Source organism: Solea solea, chromosome 11 (assembly GCF_958295425.1).
Source record: "Solea solea chromosome 11, fSolSol10.1, whole genome shotgun sequence".
In the NCBI taxonomy this organism is placed as follows: domain Eukaryota; kingdom Metazoa; phylum Chordata; class Actinopteri; order Pleuronectiformes; family Soleidae; genus Solea; species Solea solea.
In genome coordinates, this window is record NC_081144.1 from 20,471,338 (window position 1) to 20,490,657 (window position 19,320).

The 19,320-nt window shown below is 41.0% G+C and overlaps 1 protein-coding gene across 4 annotated transcripts in view; it reads left to right on the forward strand.

Moving 5' to 3' along the window:
• Window positions 1–619: 619 nt before the first annotated feature.
• The window catches only part of hdac7a (histone deacetylase 7a), a 60,778-nt gene continuing 42,077 nt past the window's right edge, over window positions 620–19,320 (forward strand). For 2 of the 4 annotated variants that reach the window (XM_058642995.1, XM_058642999.1), the window contains exons 1-2: window positions 620–795; window positions 16,400–16,468. In XM_058642995.1, coding sequence (XP_058498978.1) covers window positions 777–795; window positions 16,400–16,468 — 88 coding nt within the window. In that variant the 5' untranslated portion in view covers window positions 620–776. Of the gene's footprint in view, window positions 796–14,456; window positions 14,827–16,399; window positions 16,469–19,320 lie in introns of those variants that run through there. The other 2 variants (XM_058642997.1, XM_058642996.1) reach the window with 2 other exon arrangements.

Below are 19,320 nucleotides of genomic sequence, written 5' to 3' on the forward strand. Positions count from 1 at the left end.
TAAAAAAAAAAGAGAAAGGAAAAAAAGCAGCAATATTTCTGACACCGACTGCTCTGATCATTTGTGTTCATGGTCTTTTATATCCTGCACTAACAAATAAGGAAAAGAAAGCCCTTTTTTACTTCCATAATGATTGTTTAGCGCCGGCTGTGTTTTTCATGGTGGATGTCATTGTTTTTCACTGTCTGTTAATTATTTTTGTGCTGGTATTTTGCCTCCTCCTGATATAGTGTTTCCTGCTATTGTCTTTTTCTACCAGGCTGACTGCGGCTGGACTCAAGCCAGCCGGTCCCGCCTACCTTACAACACACACACACACACACACACACACACACACACACGCACACATGTGCACGTACACACACACTCTCCCTGCTCTCCCCCCCCCCCCCCCCCCTCCTCTGTGGCACTTGAGAAAAAAAACACCAGAAGTCAGTGATACGGCAAAACAACTGTGTGTGTATGTGTGTGTGTACATGTGTATGAGAGGGAGGGAGAGTCCACCAGTCAGCTCAGAGGGGTTAATCTCTCTCTCTCCCTCTCTCTCTCTGTTTCTCTACCTTGGTCTCTCCCTCCCTCCCTCCCTCTGTTGCCTTTTGTTGCGGCCCCTCACTTTCTCAACAGTTGGACAGAGGGAACTGATACTGTGCTTGAGTGTGAGTGTGTGTCTGTGTGTGTATATGTGTGTGTCGTCTGGGTGTCCTCTCCTCTTCGCTCTTGGTCTCTCTGGACTAAACTGTACGTGAACATGACTGACACAACTCTCCTCATGCTGGATGTTGACACCACAGACTGGTAAGGCGGCTCTCTGGATGGGAAAACTCAGTCTCAGTTCATGGGAAATGTGTTTGGGTAGTGAGGGATGACTGTGTGTGTGTGTGTGTGTGTGTGTGTGTGTGTGTGTGTGAGAGCCTGTGGGAAACAATGTCTGCAAAGCAACAGGTTATTTGTAAAAATGTGGCTTTTGTTTATCCGCCTCCTGTGAGCTCACGTGTCATTTTTTCAGGATGTGGAGAGAGACATGTAAAGACATGACACACTTGGTGAAGGGACTCTCTGTCCATTGCTGCCTTGCTCCTGTTCCTGTGCACCCCGTTCCCACCTCTCCCCCTTATCCCTCTCTCTCCGCCTGGCCTGAGTTTCTCAAGTTACCGGCTTCCTCCTGTTGTTATGAGCCCCGTGGTTTCTCTGCAGCTCTCTGAGGGCGCTCCCACGCTCTCCCAAAGAGAAAGAAAGGAAGGAAAACAGCGATAACTGTTTCAGAGCCACAAAAGAAGTGGAGAGAAGCATGCTTGGGTTTTACCCCACGTCTTCTCTCGGCATATTTGTATGCTTTTGTCCCTTTAACACTGGGCTGCTTGGAAAAATGTGTCTCCCCTTTTGCATGTCTGATTGCCTACTCCTCTGTTTTCTGGACAAAGGTCGTTCCCTCTTATTTCAAGGTGGTGGGGTGGCCGAGTTGGTGAGAAAATTGGAAACAGAGCCACCCACAGTGGAAGTGAGTCAGCCCAGCATTTAGTGGTGTGTTGATTTTGGAAATGGCAGGGACTGGGGAGTGGTGGTGGGGACAGATGAAATTGTCAAAAGCAAAGGAGAGGAAAAAACTGAATGTGTCAATTTGTTCGTATTTTCTGCTGAGCGTCCAAGAATGGCTGCAAAGTGGGAGAGGAGCTCTGACACAGACGTCAAAGGAAAGAAGAGGAGAGTTATGGAGAGGAGAGGATGAGGAGAGGAGGAAGCCAGGGGCTGTTTATAAAGGGAGGGAGCGGCTTGTGTCCATCTGGGACAAAACCAAGTGCTGAAAGCTTCTCCACCCTGATCCCAAACATCTCTCCCCTTCCCCTCTTTCTCTCTCCCTCTCACTCTGTCGCTCTTGTTGTCTCACTCATGTTCCTTTTCAATAAGGTGCAAGCTGATAGATATTAATTGCCAAATGCAGCAACTTGCATTTGTTCTTTTCACAGATTCTTCTTCTTCTGTTCAAGCCAGTGTCTTGTTTTCCTGACAATAGATTCCCTGCGCCTGAGTTTTAGACTAAATAATAATAAATAAATAAAATTAACATAGTCACCAGGTATGGAAAGTCAAGCAAAGACAGAAGTGTCTGACACTTGTTATTCTCTTCTATCTCCGTGAGGGGGTGAAACCACTGGTTCCAAAAATAGACACTGCACAACCAAAAGCAAGTTCTAGTCCACTGGGTGCCTGGTTGCACCGTTGGTGGACACGCTGTGGAGAGGCCCACGCCCACTCGGCCAAACTCGGAAGGTCACAACAGTTTTTATTTAAAAAAGTAGGCAGACCTCTTTATGTTCTGTGCAGGTCTTTTCTTTTATTTAAATATTTGTCTCACAGATGTCGCAAATCCTAAGCCCATGTACGCACATGCGACTGAAGCCTGAAGATATTACTTAATCCATTCATCATTGACTGTTTCCGTTGCATCTTATGTTTATTACTATATATTATATAATAAAAAATTGACGCACAGCACCCTCCGTGTCTTTAGACCTCCCTTATGTTGTCTAGCATGCTTGGCCACCCTCCTCCTCCTCCTCCTCCTCCTCTTCCTATTCTCTTGCTCCCTGCCTTCCTCTCTCCATGCTGCCTGTGTATTCAGCGATAAGGGGACAGCGACGGTAGCACTTCCCTTTGCCACAGGAAGCAGGAAGTGTTGATTTCCACTGCAGGCAATCTGGGAAAACTCTGCACACGGCGTTGCAGGGAGCCCGCATACATTTCAAGCAGATATGTGTACGGGTGTGTGAGAGAGTGTTTGAGTGCGAGTGTGAGAGAGTGTGCATACAGCGATCCCACCGTATATTTGCAACCTGGTGGTTTTCATGGGAAACCACCTGGGAAGTCGTGCACCCGCTGTCTCTTTGACCTCAGGGTTGGCTCACAGGTCAGAGGACGATTGGTTAATTACTCCTCTAATCATGGCAAATGTTTTCTTATCACCCACTTTGACCGCTCAGTCCAGAGGTGGTGCTGTTGAGCTTAAGAAAACACAAACAACCATTCATCAGCTAATGGATTCCAGTTTTATTGTGGAATGGGAGGACTGGGTGTGAGCGAGATGCTGACATAAAGAGGAGTTGTGTGTGTGTGTGTGTGTGTGTGTGTGTGTGTGTGTGTGTGTGTGTGTCCTATGATGAAGCCTTTCTCCTTCTGGTCAAATTTATAATGTGGTGGTTTATATGTGTGCAGTTTTCAAATGAGTAATATCATGACAAAGGAGACAAAGTATTGCAGTGTTAAAGCTGAGGAAAGTGCATTATATTCAGGTAAATGTTATAATCTCAACCTTTGTTTAGTTTCTTTCAGGTGTTTCCAGATATTCTATTTTAGTTTACGTAGAAGAACGTGGGTTGTTTTGTCTGTTTTGTTGAATTTGTTCAAGAAAAGAGTTGAACATCACACATGTGGCTTGAGCATGTACATAGGGATAAAAAGTGATCCCTAACTCTTGTTTGCTGTACGTTAACTCACTCTTACCAATCAGTCAGTTATGTTCAAAACTGTAGATTACTCCATTTATTGCCATCAAATAGTCTTAACTGTGGGTTTCCATTGATTAAAGTCTGAGTGTAATCAGTTGTATTATGGGATAAGTATGTTTACAAATGTTTATGAAGAGGACTAGAAATGTTGGTAAATTATTCATTTTTTAACATGGGCTTTTTTAAAGAGGAAAAAAAACATGAATTCTTCATATTTATGTGTATATAAAGTATTTTGTTCATCGTACATCACTTCTTTTTTTTGCTCGGGGGTTTCCACTGGAAGGAAACCCCCGAAGTCCCATTTTAATGAATTGTACAGGTTAAGTGTGTTTGCAAATGTTTATGAAGATGGCAAGAAGTGTTGAGTGGGAGCAGACTGAAGTGTGAAGAGAATAAGGGGAAGAGGGAGAATTTAAGTGACACCTGTGAGTGTGATGGAGGAGTTAGGAAAGGGGGGAAAAGTGAGGAGGCCAGACTTAAACTAAGACAATATGAAGAGATTTGGGCCAAAGATGTGAGCCTAAATTCTGAGCAGGTCAGGAGTCAAGAGGGGTGAGAAGGTCAGTGTGAGCCCAGCAGCTCTACTTAGAACAGGATATCCTGCAAGGAAAAGCCATCTGTCTCTCTCCTCTCTCTCCTTTTCTCACTCCCTTGTTCCATCTCTTTAATTCCCACTGAGGAGAGGTGTAACCTTTCACTGAAAACACCCGTGGAAACAAAGTTCTTCTTCACTTCCATCAATCTAATGTGTCCTTGCCTGACAAAGTCAGAGTGTGAAAATGTTTCACAGTCCGTTTTTTCAGTCAGAAGATACGAAACACATTTCTCAGCAGTATGAAAAGTGAAGCCAATGCACAAGTGCCCGAGAGCTGTCATCTCTTGAATGGCCAATAGGGGGCGGCTTCAGTCAGAAAGAAGTCAGTTTGTAAGTTCATTTATTTCATCACCAAATATCTATCTATCTATCTATCTATCTATCTATCATCTATCTATCTATCTATCTGTCTATCTGTCTATCTGTCTATCTATCTATCTATCTATCTATCTATCTATCTATCTATCTATCTATCTATCATCTATCTGTCTATCTATCTATCTATCTGTCTATCTATCTATCTATCGATTAAAATCTACAAAGTAAAAGAAGTAGTTAAATAGAAAAAAATACACTTAAGATCAAAAATGTATAAAGTACTACGAGTAAGTAAAAGTACAAGTACTCAAATCAAAAAGTGTTTAAAAAGTGTTCTTTAAGCACCACACTTAAGTGGAAGTACTAAAGTATTTGAAATTTTTTGTACTTAAGTGTTGCAAGTAGTTTATTTTAAAATGTACTACTCACGTACTGAAAGTAAAAGTAGAAGTATTGTGTTATAGCCAGCTAGTTAACGTTAGCTAGCCGCTAAGTGAACACCGCAGCATGTCAGGAACTGTGGGTAGCTAGCTACTTAGCTAGCGCTTAACGATAGGAATGATTCGTAACAATATTGTAATTGTAACGAGTAACGATGCAGTACATGGAAAATGTATCAGTAAAAAGTATCAAACTCATCGAAAATATGTAGTGAAGTACAAGTGGAAGTAGGAGAAAAAAAAATACTCCAGTAAAGAACAGATACAGCATTTTAGTACTCAAGTACAATAGTGAAGTAGTTCTACTTCATTACTATACATCTCTGCTAAAGATAGATAATACAGTAATACAATACAGATAAAATGCTAAAAATAAACTCTGAAGAGTATATAATAATAAAAAAAAGTAAATATAAAATGTTAAGTTCATTTGTCCCAGTGAGAACCTTGGAGAAGAAATGTCAACAAAAAAAAGACACAAAGATGCCAGAGACTGCAATACACATAACAAAAAACCTGAAACACGAGATTTTGGTTTTGTTGCTTCATCTGTCTGCCAATGTCTTTAGTCACATGCTGGTGTAAACACTAAGTGTCTTTGTCCAACGCTCCCACACTCCTCATTGGATTAGCTTGTTCAGTATTTGTAAAAAACAACCTAATCCCTTTACATAAGGAACAATCTTATTAGACCATAATTATATATTATGAGCAGAAAAATAAACAAACATCATTTGATTTTTCTCATATGCTGGACACCGATGGGTCAATCTTTGGAGGATAATTAGATTTGTAGTACAAGTAAGGATTTATGATGATGATTCGTCGCCATTTGCCTGGCCACACTAGAGTTGTGCCGTGGAGTTAATCTACGTCTTTGAGGGGAAAACTCAGCAGCCACTCACAGTAAATCCCGTTGCTTCAGTGTATTTTCTCTGTTTAATCTCATACAGTCTTGTACAGTATATCCTTTCATTCAAACAGCTGAAAGGGAGTGAGAAAGAATGAGAAACATGAGCAGGTTGACATTGTTAAATATCCAGGTTTGTCAAACGTATTTAGAAGAGAAAACAGAGGTGAAGAGTGAGATTATTGTACGCGAACACAGATTTCTGCCTGCGGTCCTGGTTCAACTCTGACCCACCATGTTGTGCACATTTCTCACCTCATCACACTTTGTAATTCCTTCCCAGATCTCAACATTCCCTTTGGTGACTGTCGTGTTGCTGTAGTGAAGAAAACAAGGCCTTTGTTTGTAATGAATCAGAACTGTCCTTTAAGCAGCGACACACTGAAGTCCACGACAACAGTCTTTTGCTTATTTAACCGAGACTGCAATTACAGATTTGTTTAACGCAATCTCTACGACTGTGAGATGACAGGTTACTTTAACAGTCCTGTAAACGCTCTGCTTGTGAGTCCGGGTGCTTTTTTTGTTTACAACCCACAGTTAACTTCTTATTGGGCATCCTCAAAGCACATGAAATGACTCAAGTTGCCACCGTGTTTTGGACCGGAGCGAGAGATCTGTAGGCGTGACAGCATCCTGAAAACGACTGCAGACGACCATACAGAATGCAAAAAAGCACACTATTCCTAACGAATGTGTGATTTCTCTGTGCAGCTCGCTGTGTCCAACAAACAGACATCAGCCCACGGATGTTTCCCTCTTCTGAGAAGCTTTATATTTCCCCTGTGCCACACTTATGCCAAAATAGTCATTATCCCCTCCATACACGCACTCATATGCTCAGTCTCATATTCTCACGTTCAAGTGCAAGCTTAAGTGGGTGATATTTTCCGTATGGGAACATTAACATGTTTTTTTTTTCCTACCAATGGTTTATAGTGACACAAGTGAGAGACAGAAAGAGAGAGAGGGATTGAAAGCGAGAGATGGGGAACGAGTGTGTAGAGCTATTTTTGGCCTGTCTGAGTGTTTCCTATACTCACACACACACACACCCGCTTCTGAGGCTTGTTGTTGTTAAGAAAGGTGGGTGTTTAAATGTTGAGTTCTGATTTGACGCTACTCATTTTGAGAGTCTCTATGTGTGTGCACGCTTTTGATATCCCTGGGGTTTTTCCTGTGGTTGCTATGGTTTCTTGCTTGTGTTTTGCACAACTTGCCATTAACTCCAAACATCCTTGGGGTGTTAAGGATCCTCAGCTCTTTCTTATACACTCTGCATGTGTTGTTGCTGGAGTTGACCTCAGTTCACTTTCAACTGAACCAGATCAAATGTCCAAACCGAGGCTGCGAGTCATTCAGACGCGACCGTCGTCTCCACAGTTCTGTGACACGGTCGTGGCTCCTTGGACATTTTGTCTGTAGGGTGAACTAAAGACATTGAAGATGAACGATGTTTCATCGTTTTATTACACGAGCAAGACACTCGGGCTGTGATATATTAAGTGCAGTGTATGAGCGATCTCTCTTCCAGTCATATCGCCTCTCTCTGCTTCACCTCTCAACGCTGCCGAGTGCTGACTGCACACATGACACTTGTTGCTCTGTTGTGGAAAACGTCTGTCAGCGATCCATTGTGTTCCTGTGGACTGCACATGTCACTGAGGCTTTCGCTGTGGCTAAGTGTGTTCTGACGCTCACTTTTTCACACCTACACACACACACACATACAGACGCACCACGGAGACCGCGTGAACATGCTTAAGCGTACGTTCCGTAAGGGAATGTATGACTGTGTCTTGTCTGGCTTTCCAGTTTATAGTGTCATGAGTTGCCACTAAGTTATCTGTTGAATTGCAATTCATATCTTTACATTGTACATCAAAAGTTGTATTTGTTGTGTTATAGTTACACTGAATCAGATGATGCCTTAAAACCATGACAGACAATCCAGAGTCCAGTTTATGTCTGGAAAGATGGAATCACTATACTTTCATTTCCGTCTTTTTATGAAAGGAAAACCCCAGAAATGTCCGATTTCATTGTTTTCACAAAAATCCCAACTTTTGTCTGCATAGTATGTTTAGCGGATGCCAAAACAACAGACTCTGTGCTGGGAGTCACCGTGTTTGTCCGTGCTGTAGCTACAGTTTCAGTGAGTTCTTTCTCTGGAGACTGAATGTGTAATTTTCTACAATCACAGCATTCTGCATATTTAGCTCTTTAAATAACCCTGTAGCCTCCACGTTATCTTGCATGAAGCAGCAGGAGAATCGCACACCGGTCAGACTCCGTTTCAAATCTGTCTGTGTCTCATGATTATCAACTGACTGCCACAAGACCGGAGCAGATTTTTACTGAAAACGCTGCCAGACTCGGGGGGAAGGTTCTGCGGGATAACGCAGCTGCATGTGAAATGTTCTGATTCTGAAACTCTGACAGGAAAAGAAAAGTCAGAGTTGGGTACCACACCCTGACACTCTCACATTGCACACATGAATGCATGAAGCACATAAACACACACAGACCCACTGCATACATGAATATCCGCATGTGCAAAAATAAAAACACACAAATAGAGCTCAGGTTTTTCCTCCTAAATATTTTCCAGCCTTATTATTTTTATCCTCTTTGTTCTTATGTTTACTCAGCAGGCTAAAGATAATAAGCCTTTTCCTCTGTGTCTATCCTCCCAACCCCTCCTCATATTACTCTGCCTTTATCTTCCTGTCTCCCTCTTTCTATCTTCTTCCCACTCTGGATTCCCCACTTCTCCTACTCCTCCTCCTCCTCCTCCTGCTTCGTCTTTCCTTCTTGAGCTTTCCTTTCTTTCCCATCCTCCTCTGTTTCTCCCCCTCTCCTCCACTCATTCTTTTTTCTTCTCATGCAGCATTCCTTGCATTCCTGTTGGCTTCTTAAGGGGAAGGACCCCACTGGCAGACCAAGGCTAAACATTATTACAGTGCTCTCAGCCTCTCTCCCTCCCTCTCTCTCTCTCTCTCTCTCTCTCCATCCCCCCCTCTGTTTCTCTCATCTGTTCTTTTCTTCTCCTCTTTCTACCTCTCTGTTTAACTCCTCTTATTCTCTTCCTGATGTTTTTCTACTCTGTATCTATATATAATCCCTTCGCTTCTCCTTCCACTGCTCCGTTCCTTCTATCCCAGCTAATTCCATTTTACAGATACTGGCCCTTATGCTTGTATTTAAACTGTGTTAAAACAAGCTTACTGAGACCAGTGTGTTTCATGATTAGTGGAAATAAGGGTCATGCCCTGCTCTGTTACGTAAAAGAGGCTCATTCATGTTTATACAAGCACATGGGCTGTGTTTTTGAACAACGCCACACTGTCCGCACATGGGAGATAAAGTATCAGACACACAAACCTTCTCAGAAAGAACTCGGTTATGTGCACATGCAGGGACTGCGCACACACACACACACACACACACACACATAAACCGGGCTTCTCATTAAGTGGCATACAGTATATCTCTTGAGAATGTCTTAAACGCACCAGTAATAGTCAACATTAGGCTCTGCCAGTGAACTGTTGAGCTCTGTTCACTGGACACCGTTTGTGTTCGGCTTCATTGCGGTAAATTATAAATGTATTCTGTTTTGTGTGAAAAATCCCTTAACGTGTGAGCTGCATGTCGCCGCAGGAGATCATCTCTGCAGGTGGGAGTCGACGATGTAGCACACGACCACATCCTGCCCCATATAGTACTGACAAAAAAAGCTACACGTACCTCAGACTGTTTTTAACTCGGTCATTTCAGCAAATGCTACTAGATAAAACACCTTTTCTTTGATAGGTGTTGTTTGTGGAAAATATAAACTGACCAGTGGCCGGAGTGTGTGTGTGTGTGTGTGTGTGTGTGTGTGTGTTGTGAGTGTATTCCTCTTTCCTTGTGGGCGGTTGCCTGCTGCACTGCTTTTCTGTCACCCTGTGGTTTTGTTATTTTCAGCTTGAAACCGGATGTGATTCAGACTGCATGGTAGATTGTGTAATTGAATGGACACACCACACACACACACACACACACACACACAGACACACACACAGACACGGTCTCTCTCTCTCTCTCTCACAAATACACACAGAGACACATGCAGGTAGTTCTCTACACCCACACACTGAGGGTTTCTGGGAACGGTACTGGGTTACCTCCATTCACAGAGGCACCTGAGAGGGTGAGCGAGCGGACGGTGGAGAACCACCAGCAGTAGACAAACACACGCTTCTCTTGGTTTCAGTATTGCTCTGAAACTTCAGTTGCTGACCCCGCTTGACAATGAGATCGGAAAAAAGGATAAACAGACGCACACGCTTTTTTTTTCTCTTCTCTGCTCTGTGGAAACAAACGGACGTTAAATGTGGGGAAAAACATTGAGAAGTGTTAGTGAAACTCAGAATAAACGTCAGTTTCTATCTCAATTTTTTAAAAAAAAAAGACATTGTATGCAGATCAAGTTTGAGGGATTGAGGGAGAGGTTGCGGTGGAAAATTACTAAAAGATACCTCTCATAATTCAAACTTTTCCCATATCTATGTCGATTATATAAATTAATTCGGTATATAAATCTTCTCAGTAAAATGTCGTTGGAAAGATGATGCAACGCCGTAAAGATGTACGTGACTCGGTGCGAGTGGCTGCAAACAAAAACTTGATGCTATGAAAACTTTGGAGCTTAGAGACTGACAAAACAGTGGCCCTGAATCATTATGAGCAGGGCCATCGACACAGACACACATGCACGCATGGTGTTATGTTTGTAGGTGAAACACTGTGGCTCGCACACGCAGACACACACACAAGCACGTACACACAGGGAGCTTCAGTTATGACATGAGGGTCAGGATGTCATGCGCTAGGTGGTCTGACAACTTCCTGCAAAGACGGAAGCGTGTCGAAAATAAACAGCCTTCTATTTGAGTCACACGGATCGCGGTGTAACGCGTCTGTCGTTGTTACAGAAATGTCTCAAACATTAGCTTCAGAGTTTCCTTCTAATCAACTGTTCTGTGTGTGGTGTCTTCACAGTTTTACACTTCAAGTGTGTAGCGTTATAAAGAATACATTGATTCCCTGTGTGGATACTGTGATGAATCGAATGTGATTTCCACAGTAAGTAACCGGCAGTAATTACCAGTTAATTTCCTGTAAAAGCATTTACAGACGGTTTTCTGCAGTCACTGCTGCGGGGATAATAAAGCCACTGCGAAATCCATGATCATTTATAAATCGTTTTTTGTAGAGTGACGAACGCGCTGTCATATGCTCAGATTGTTTGTACACACAGGAACATAATCTTCACTGGCTCTTTGTTATTGTAGGAAAGTTCTTCAGGTTGAAGTTGTGATCAACCTCATACTTTTCCACAATCTAACCTTTTTTTGTGACTCAAATTTGCCATTTCATTAAAAGCAATTGCTCAATGAGAGAGGTTTTTTTTTGTAGAAAAGTAATGGCTTAATTGATGATACAAAGGAACTGGTTTCACTGCACAAGAGACCAAATAACTCCCCATGTCTGATATCAGCAAAAAGCCTAATTTTGTGCATCCCTAATTATGATATAACTTCAAGGCTGCAAGGATTATTCAATCATTGGTTACTAAATGAATCGTTTACTATTTTGATAATTGATCATTCAGTTTTAGAGTTTTTCTAATTATTAAAAGCAAGCATCTTAAATGTGAATATTTTCTGATTGCATTGCTCCATTTGACAAAGGAATCATCACAAAACTGAAACAAGACATATGAGAACGTCATCGTTTCCAGGTTTAGGAGACACCAATCAATGTTTCCACTCCACAACACACATTATCTCAAGGCTCTGTACATAGACGACATCATTGACGACAGTGCTGTTGCTAAACACATCAGACTCCTCTGTTAAATATTGAGATTTTAGACATTTCCCTTTGCTAAGTCTTTTTAACCAATCTAAAGTTGGGTGTTGGGTCCGGTTTGATTCTTGTGCTCATGACTCTTCCATTGACGACACTCTCTGACCGGCAGTTAGTATCAGCTCAGCTGCACTTGAAACCTCGCCACCACAGTGAGTTTGGGGATGAATGCTGCTCAATGTTTTGCATGCATGAATGAAACATCCTCATCAGCTGACGTCCACAGACCCACTGCAGTTTCACTGTACTGTACGTAGATTTGTTTGTAGCCAGTGCATCAATATTAACACACGATCAACACATTCTATAGCTCTGCTTTTGAGATTATTTTCAAATTGGCTGGAATTGAAGATAAAATAATTAAATACATTTTTTTTAATTGTATGAATTGTTGTAGAGCAGAGTCAACTCTATGGAGGCAGCCTTTTTGGACCACAGTGTTTTTACAGTAGCTCACAATGGACAAACTAAGCATCTTTTAGGCAACATGGGTTCAGCAACACACTTGGAAGAGATTCAGCTGCAACATGCAACTTACATTTTACACACTGTACCTTTAAAACTGCAAAAAAGGAAAGTCTCTTACAACGTTACCGAACAGCATGGGTGTGTTGTGTTTTATAACACACTATGTATGAGCGTAAATGTTACAGCGATAATCCTACAGTTCATGTGAAAACTAGTGACAGCTTTAATCTCATTGAGATTATGTCTGCATTATTGTTCAGGCCATTCATTACTTGACTTATACAGTCAGCTGGTACAGTATTGTTATTAGTACCCACAGTAGTCATTTAATTCCTGTAATGACGAGCCTTTAAACGGTCTTTTCTTCTTTTGCTTTTGAGGATGTGAAAACGACAGTCATTCGTCAGTTGTTTCTCGACGTTTACGTGGTCGCTTCTTCTCTGCAGATTCCTCACAGGCTAATTTAGAATGGACACCAGTGACGTGTGAACCTGCGAGCTTTTTGTGTTATGAAACTCAACTCTGTTGTGGTGCCGAAAAGTATTTCAAGGAAGTGATTCCAATATGAGATCGCCTTTCAAAGCCCTTGTGAAATGACTGCTGCACAGCACTTAACAAAGCCCGACAGATGTTTTCAATCAGCGGGGTGTGTTCCAGGCAAATATCTTGCAGTGTGTTTCTCATCTACATGTAATTATGTCCAGACAATAATTTAGAAAATTTGTTTAATTTAGGTTTTCTGTTTTTTTCTCAGCCAAGGACCACCCTCCTATAAATCTTTTTTTAAAGATTTGATGGTGAAGTATTCAACTCTTCTTTTTTTTTTTAAAGAAAGTAAATAAGATATAGGCCAATATTCAGTATGTCATGATAATTTAAAATTTGCTGTTATTTGAAATAACTAGGAACCAAAATATGCTCACAGGCAGGAAATAAACATTAAAAATGAAACCAAATTAAGTTCAAGAGAACGTTTGTAGCTTCTATAGAAATAGGAAACTGTAGCCACAAAAAAAGGAGTTCATTTTAAAGGTAGATAATGTAAATTAGTTTTGTCAAAGGTTTAATTTCACAGTAGATAAATCAGTTGGTCCTCAGTTAAATGATATCATCAATCAGTACACCTGAATAGCTTTTTATAAACTATTACGCATGATAAACATATCAAAAAATAAGAATGGGCTGTACATAGATACTATGTATTTTCTATGAGTAATGGTTACAAAAAACACCGGTCCATTTAGAGCAGGGGCCTGTAATTCAAAATGACCTGAGGGCCAGTGCACTTCTGACCACTAGTCTGGTCAGGAGGGGGCCGGGGGCCGGTCCAGTGAAAAATGTCCTACAGTTTAGGAAAAGTTAACTGTTTAATTGAAAAAACTTTCGGATGATATACCACACCATTTCAAAGTAAAAGTGTTTGTTTTGATACATAACTAACAAAAAAACAAAAACATTTATGATGCAAAATGAATATGAAAATGAAACAGAACAGAAATCAAATGGAATCAATACGTTAAGTCAAAATAACATGTTTATAAATATATATATAGATATATATTACATATATATAAATAAATGTTGAATTTCAGAATGTGGTAAATATAACTTATAATGTATATATTATTATTATTATTATTATTATTATTAATAATAATAATATAAAATATTGTTCACTGTTGCTCAGTTTGGGCAAAAAGTTTTATAGAAGTAGTTTGTTTTTCAACTTGACGACTACATGTCAATTTTTTATTATACAGAAATCATCAGCATTCAGTTATCAAGTGAATGCGGGTAATTACGTCATCGCTTTTATAGGTCTCTTTCATAATTAAATGCTGCCTTGGAGTTTTAAAAATAAACAAAACAAAAGAAATACCTCCTAAATACTGAGTGGAACACTAGATATAAAGGCTGTTTACAACTGCAGAAACATTTACCTACAAAAATACGTAATTTATGAGGCATAGTCCAAGGTGGAAGGTCTTGGTTCAAGTCTGCTTAGTGAAGGAGTTTTCTGGTTTGATGTCGGGGCCCCTGTAGGTTCTCAATGCCTGGGCCCTACAAACTTCTTTGAAACGTCCCTGAATGCTCGGTTAAACACTGAATATCGAGGCTGTTTGCAGTTGTGAAAACATTTACCGACAAAAATACTTAAAGGTAATTTATCAGGCATCAGTCCAAGGTGGAAGGTCCTGGTCCCAGTGTGTTTAGTGCTGGTTTGAAGGGCTTTTGACAGCAGGTGGTGCCACAGTGTGCGCAGTGGGAGTCAGGCGGCGCTGGGAAACAATGGTCCTGAAGGTCCGTGTGAAGAAGTCAAGGCTATTTTTGGTGAGGCCCGCCTTACTTGCTATTTCTGTCAGCAGGAGGACGGAGGGCAGAAGAAGGGGAGGCAGGACTTGACTCAAGGGGACGGACTTTTCTTTTCTGCAACTTGCCTCTGTTAAGTCTCACTTCTTTTCCTCCTCTTGTGACTCACTGCACCGTCTGCAGGCAAACAGCAGCGGCTCCGTTGCCTCCATCACCTCCTCGGCAGGTCTTTACTCTCTTGGATGCACACGGACTTGTTTACTTTAAAAAAAAAGAAAAAAAATTAAGCATCCGCTCGGTGTTTGCTGGATTTAACCGCGTCAAGACGCTGCTGTTGGGTGTTAACGGGTGTTATCGGACAAGGTAGGAAACACTGGGAGTGACAAAGTCTTCTGTTAGAGTCGCTGGAAGTTAGGGAAGTTAGAAAAGTGTCCTCCATTTCTTCAATGTGTGTCTTTAGCTCGGACGTTAGCACAGTCGGGAACAGCTGTGGTGCTTGAATGCTACCTGCGCAGGTGTTTCCTCTGTTTTAATTACTTTTTATTCACGAGGTCAACAGTGACGAGTGTCGCAATGTCTCATTTTACAATTCCACACTTGTATGAATTTAGCCGCACGTTTTGTCTAAATGTTTTATTCTCTGGGGTTATTTAAGCACAATTGTTAGTATGCCATACTCTTTATTTATCAAAGATACAAGGTTCCTGTGTGCATATGATGGGTAATTATTTTTATTTAAACAAATTGTTGAAGTCACCTTTGAATTCCTCTCAGAAGTCTTCTTCTTATTATTATTGTTGTTATTATTATTGTTATTATGATCATGTATCTGTTGTCAATAGGGACAGTGCACATTTATGAAGAATCACGTTTCACTGTGCCAGATTGTAGCTATTTTAGTGGTCCTGAGGCAATTTCTTATTGTTTGTTTGTTTGTTTGTTGTTATTGGTAATTTTGGGGTGCACACGTGCATCTGCTACTCTTATAAGGACACACTGTATTTACTTGGACAGCCTAATGAAAGCCTTATTCGTTTCCACAGCCATAACCAGTTAGTGTCCATAACCCTAACCCTAACCATAACCACGATTCACATATGAAACCTAATTTGACCAGAATCCTCGAAAATTAGGGGGTTTGCCTCATTAGAATTTGGCTTTAGGCTCCATGAGAGCTATTGTTGCTGAAAAAGCCAGTGTTTATACCAGCAAAGGTCCTAAAAGAGGTCACAAAAGTATGTACTGTATACACACAGACACACACCATAACTACTACTTGAAAAAATGTCCTCTGTTTAAAGTTGTTGTGGACAACTGCTTTAAGGAGGACAAGTCCCATAAAGTGACGCATTTATGTCCAAAAACAAGGAGTAGCCTAATATCTGGGTGACACACACACACTCATAAACACAAACAGGTTATTTTAGAATGTTTAAAAACATGTGCTTTGTTTTATTACCTCCGCCAGGGAGGTTATGTTTTTGTCTGTTTGTCCATCTGTAAGCAGCAGAACTCGAAAAGTAAACAATAGATTTTGACGAACATTTCCTGGGGATGCAGGTAATGACCCGAGGAAGAAATGATTATACTTTGTCGTTGGCAACCTTTTGTGTGAATTTGTACAGTCTAAGTGCTTTGTGTGTGTGTGTGTGTGTGTGTGTGTGTGTGTGTGTGTGTGTGTGTGTGTTATTTCTGCTGGCTCAGTCTTACACAGCTGCTGTACACATTTTGTGATCTTTATATTAAGACCTAGATCACAAGAGCTGACAAGGGGCTCGTGCATCAAAGGAACATGTGGGGGGGGGGGGGGGGGTTTCGAGGGAGGCTGTTGAGACAACATTTTCATCCACTTTTTAGCTGCTGCTAATTAAATATGAATTAGTCATTTATTATCAAGCTGCTTTTTTTTTAATAATTTAACATTTTGTTTCCGCAGATGGAATCAGCTCCTCTGGGAAAATCATAAAGACAGATCAACAGGACATCATATCTCCTACTGTGGCAGGTAGGACTTTTAATCCCCCTGAAGTAATGAGCTAAATACCAACTTAATAAGTAGTTGTGTTGGGGTCGTTAACCCTTCACTCAAGCGTGTGAGACAAGTTGGTTATTAACGCTGTGGAAAAATGCTGCAAGTCAACGGTGAACCCCTGTCTTTACGTCCCTTATACAACATGTGTTACAGCATACAATACACACATGACATGATAGCAGTTTTTCCAGTATGATTTAAGCTGCGTGGCTGTCAGAGCTGCAGTGAGGTGCAGAACAGGTGTTGGCCTAGTTGGAAAGAAGAACTAGGTCCATTGTCCATTTTTTTTTTTGGTGTGTATGTGTGAGTGGGTTTTTGCTTCAGGTCATGGTTTAGTTTGTGTGTGTATGTGTGTGTGTGTGTCAAAATAGTCTGAGACAAGTGTGCACAAATTAACTTTCACCTGTCTAAATAAACGGGGAAAGAGCCATAAGCTCACTTTTAATGGTTACTCTCGGATACAGTTTAATGAACCGACAGTTAAGTCTAAGTAAAAAGAATTGAGTCTGTACAGATCAGTCCACAGATATGACACCACTGATGAAATCCGTCCATTGGTCGTAAATCACCTGACACTGTCGCAGTGCAACAGTTTGGTTATTATAAAGCATTGGCTTCTGGAAGGACCTGGCAGAATATGCATTATTTGATTCAACCTTTGTGTAAAACGTGGGAATCAGTGGAGTGAGACCCTTGTTTTCGATGATGAAGAGCATGAACAAAGACAAACAGATAAAAATGTGATTGTTAAGACGGACGGTTGTTAAGTAAATGCCTAAAATGACCAAGTCATACAAGGGTATTACATTCTATATTAAACTTCCCTCTCATAATGACCTTTCATTTTAGTATGACGTAAGTTGTCTGCCTCTTCTTTTTAATTTCACAGCCACTATGGTGCAGGATGTGAACTCGAGTTCACCCTCAAGCACCTATCTCAGAATTGCGCTCCTCAGTATTTAGTGAACTTTAGAAGCCTTGCCACAGCTCGGCTCGCTTAGACTCTCATTTTCTCTTCAACCTGAGGTCAAGATGTATTTGATACACTGCTCCACCCAAGAGAAACAAGCCACCGAGCTGTTGCTTTGTGTCCTGCCTTTGAGTTTAGATTAGCATTCTCCACTGTGAATCATGCCTGTGTGATCACGCTGTGTTGGATTACAATGCACGATTCTTTGAATGGAAGCCGACTCTCACTGTGCCAGGCTGCACAGGCTGTGCGTTAACCCACAGTGGTGTGCCTTGTGTGTGTGTGTGTGTAAAAACCCAGTGAGGTCATGGCTGTGGCCACAGGGTCTGGTTACATGTGTGTCGTCCACACAGGGCAACGAACACTGCTTCTCTCTCGATTGTGTCCTCCTCTCTAATCTCTCTCCGTGTCTCTCGCTCCCACATATAAAACTCCCATTAAAGCATTTACACTGTGGAGCGGAGTGACCTGATGCCAGGTTTTGAAGCTCCAGACTGGTTGGCAGCAGTTAGGGCTGATGTGAACAGTGTATCATGTGAAACCAGAACCACCATTTTAAAAGCCTCCAGAGCCTTTAAATCTTTAAACTACGCTGGGTTGCTTCAACGGCCGTCCAGACAAATTGATGCTGTTGTATGTTGTTCTAGCAACCCGTAAACGTGGGAACACTTGGACACACTGTTGTCTATGGGTAGGGCTGAACCATTCAGGGATTTTAATACGAGTCAAAATTCAGTTACATTACTTGCTGTGTTGTAGATTTAAAATGCTTTTCTTATCACAAAACAGCCGTCAAAACATGAACTTCTCTGAAAGCTAGATGATATTGTTTTAAATGCAATTTCACTTAAAGTTATTATTAATTTTGTAGCCCTAGCTACAGGTATGTGTGTGTTTGTGTGTGTGTGTATGTGTATATATTTTTTTTTTTTTTTAGAAATACCTGAGGAGACGATGAACAATATGATATTATCACGATATTGCAAAATACTGAGTATTTGCAAAACACCTCTAGTGAGAGTGAGCACTTGGCACCATCTAGTGGATTGAAAACTTTCATTTTGATTTATTTTATGCTAATCCACCGAAAGTTTAATATTAATTTGTAACGTCAGTTTCAAAATGATATGCTAAAACAAACCGATACCTGTCTCCAAAGCGATATATCACCACGTAAAATATCGCAATATTATTTAATTATTTTTTTTTTAATGCACTGGGTTTTGCATTTTTGAGTCTAAATAAATACTTTTATGTCAATAACTTCTACCAAATCGGCTGTGTTGGTATTGTTCTGTCAGAGCAGCAGGATAACTAAAACTACTGAACCAGTTTCCATGGCACTTTGTGGAGGGGTGGAGCATGACACCAGGAAGGATCCATAAACGTTTGGAGAAGATCGAGATAAACATGCAGATGAGGGAAAAATGTATTTTCTCTTTATTTAGCTTGGCAAAGGTTTGCACTCCATGAATACCCTTTTCGTTGTCAATGTATTTAAATGGACTAAGCAAATTTTACACCGAAACAAGTCGAGCCACCTTCACGTTTCCATGACGTCATAAAATTGAATTTATAAACCCTAACTTGCTTCTTGAGCACAGAAAACTAAGTTTGTTTGCCAGTTGTGTCTTTCTTTTTCTTCCACTCAGATCGTTCTTCTCGTTGGTTCACAAAGCAGAGTCTGGATAAACTACGGAGACGGATGACAGCCGCGATTGTAGTGCTCGTCTTGCATTTTCCTTTCATTGAATCATTTAATAAATGTTAGTCGGTTAATCGTTGTCGAGGAATTATAGAAGTCTTTTCTTAGTTGCAGAGGAACAAACTCTCTCTGTCTCTCTCGATGGATATT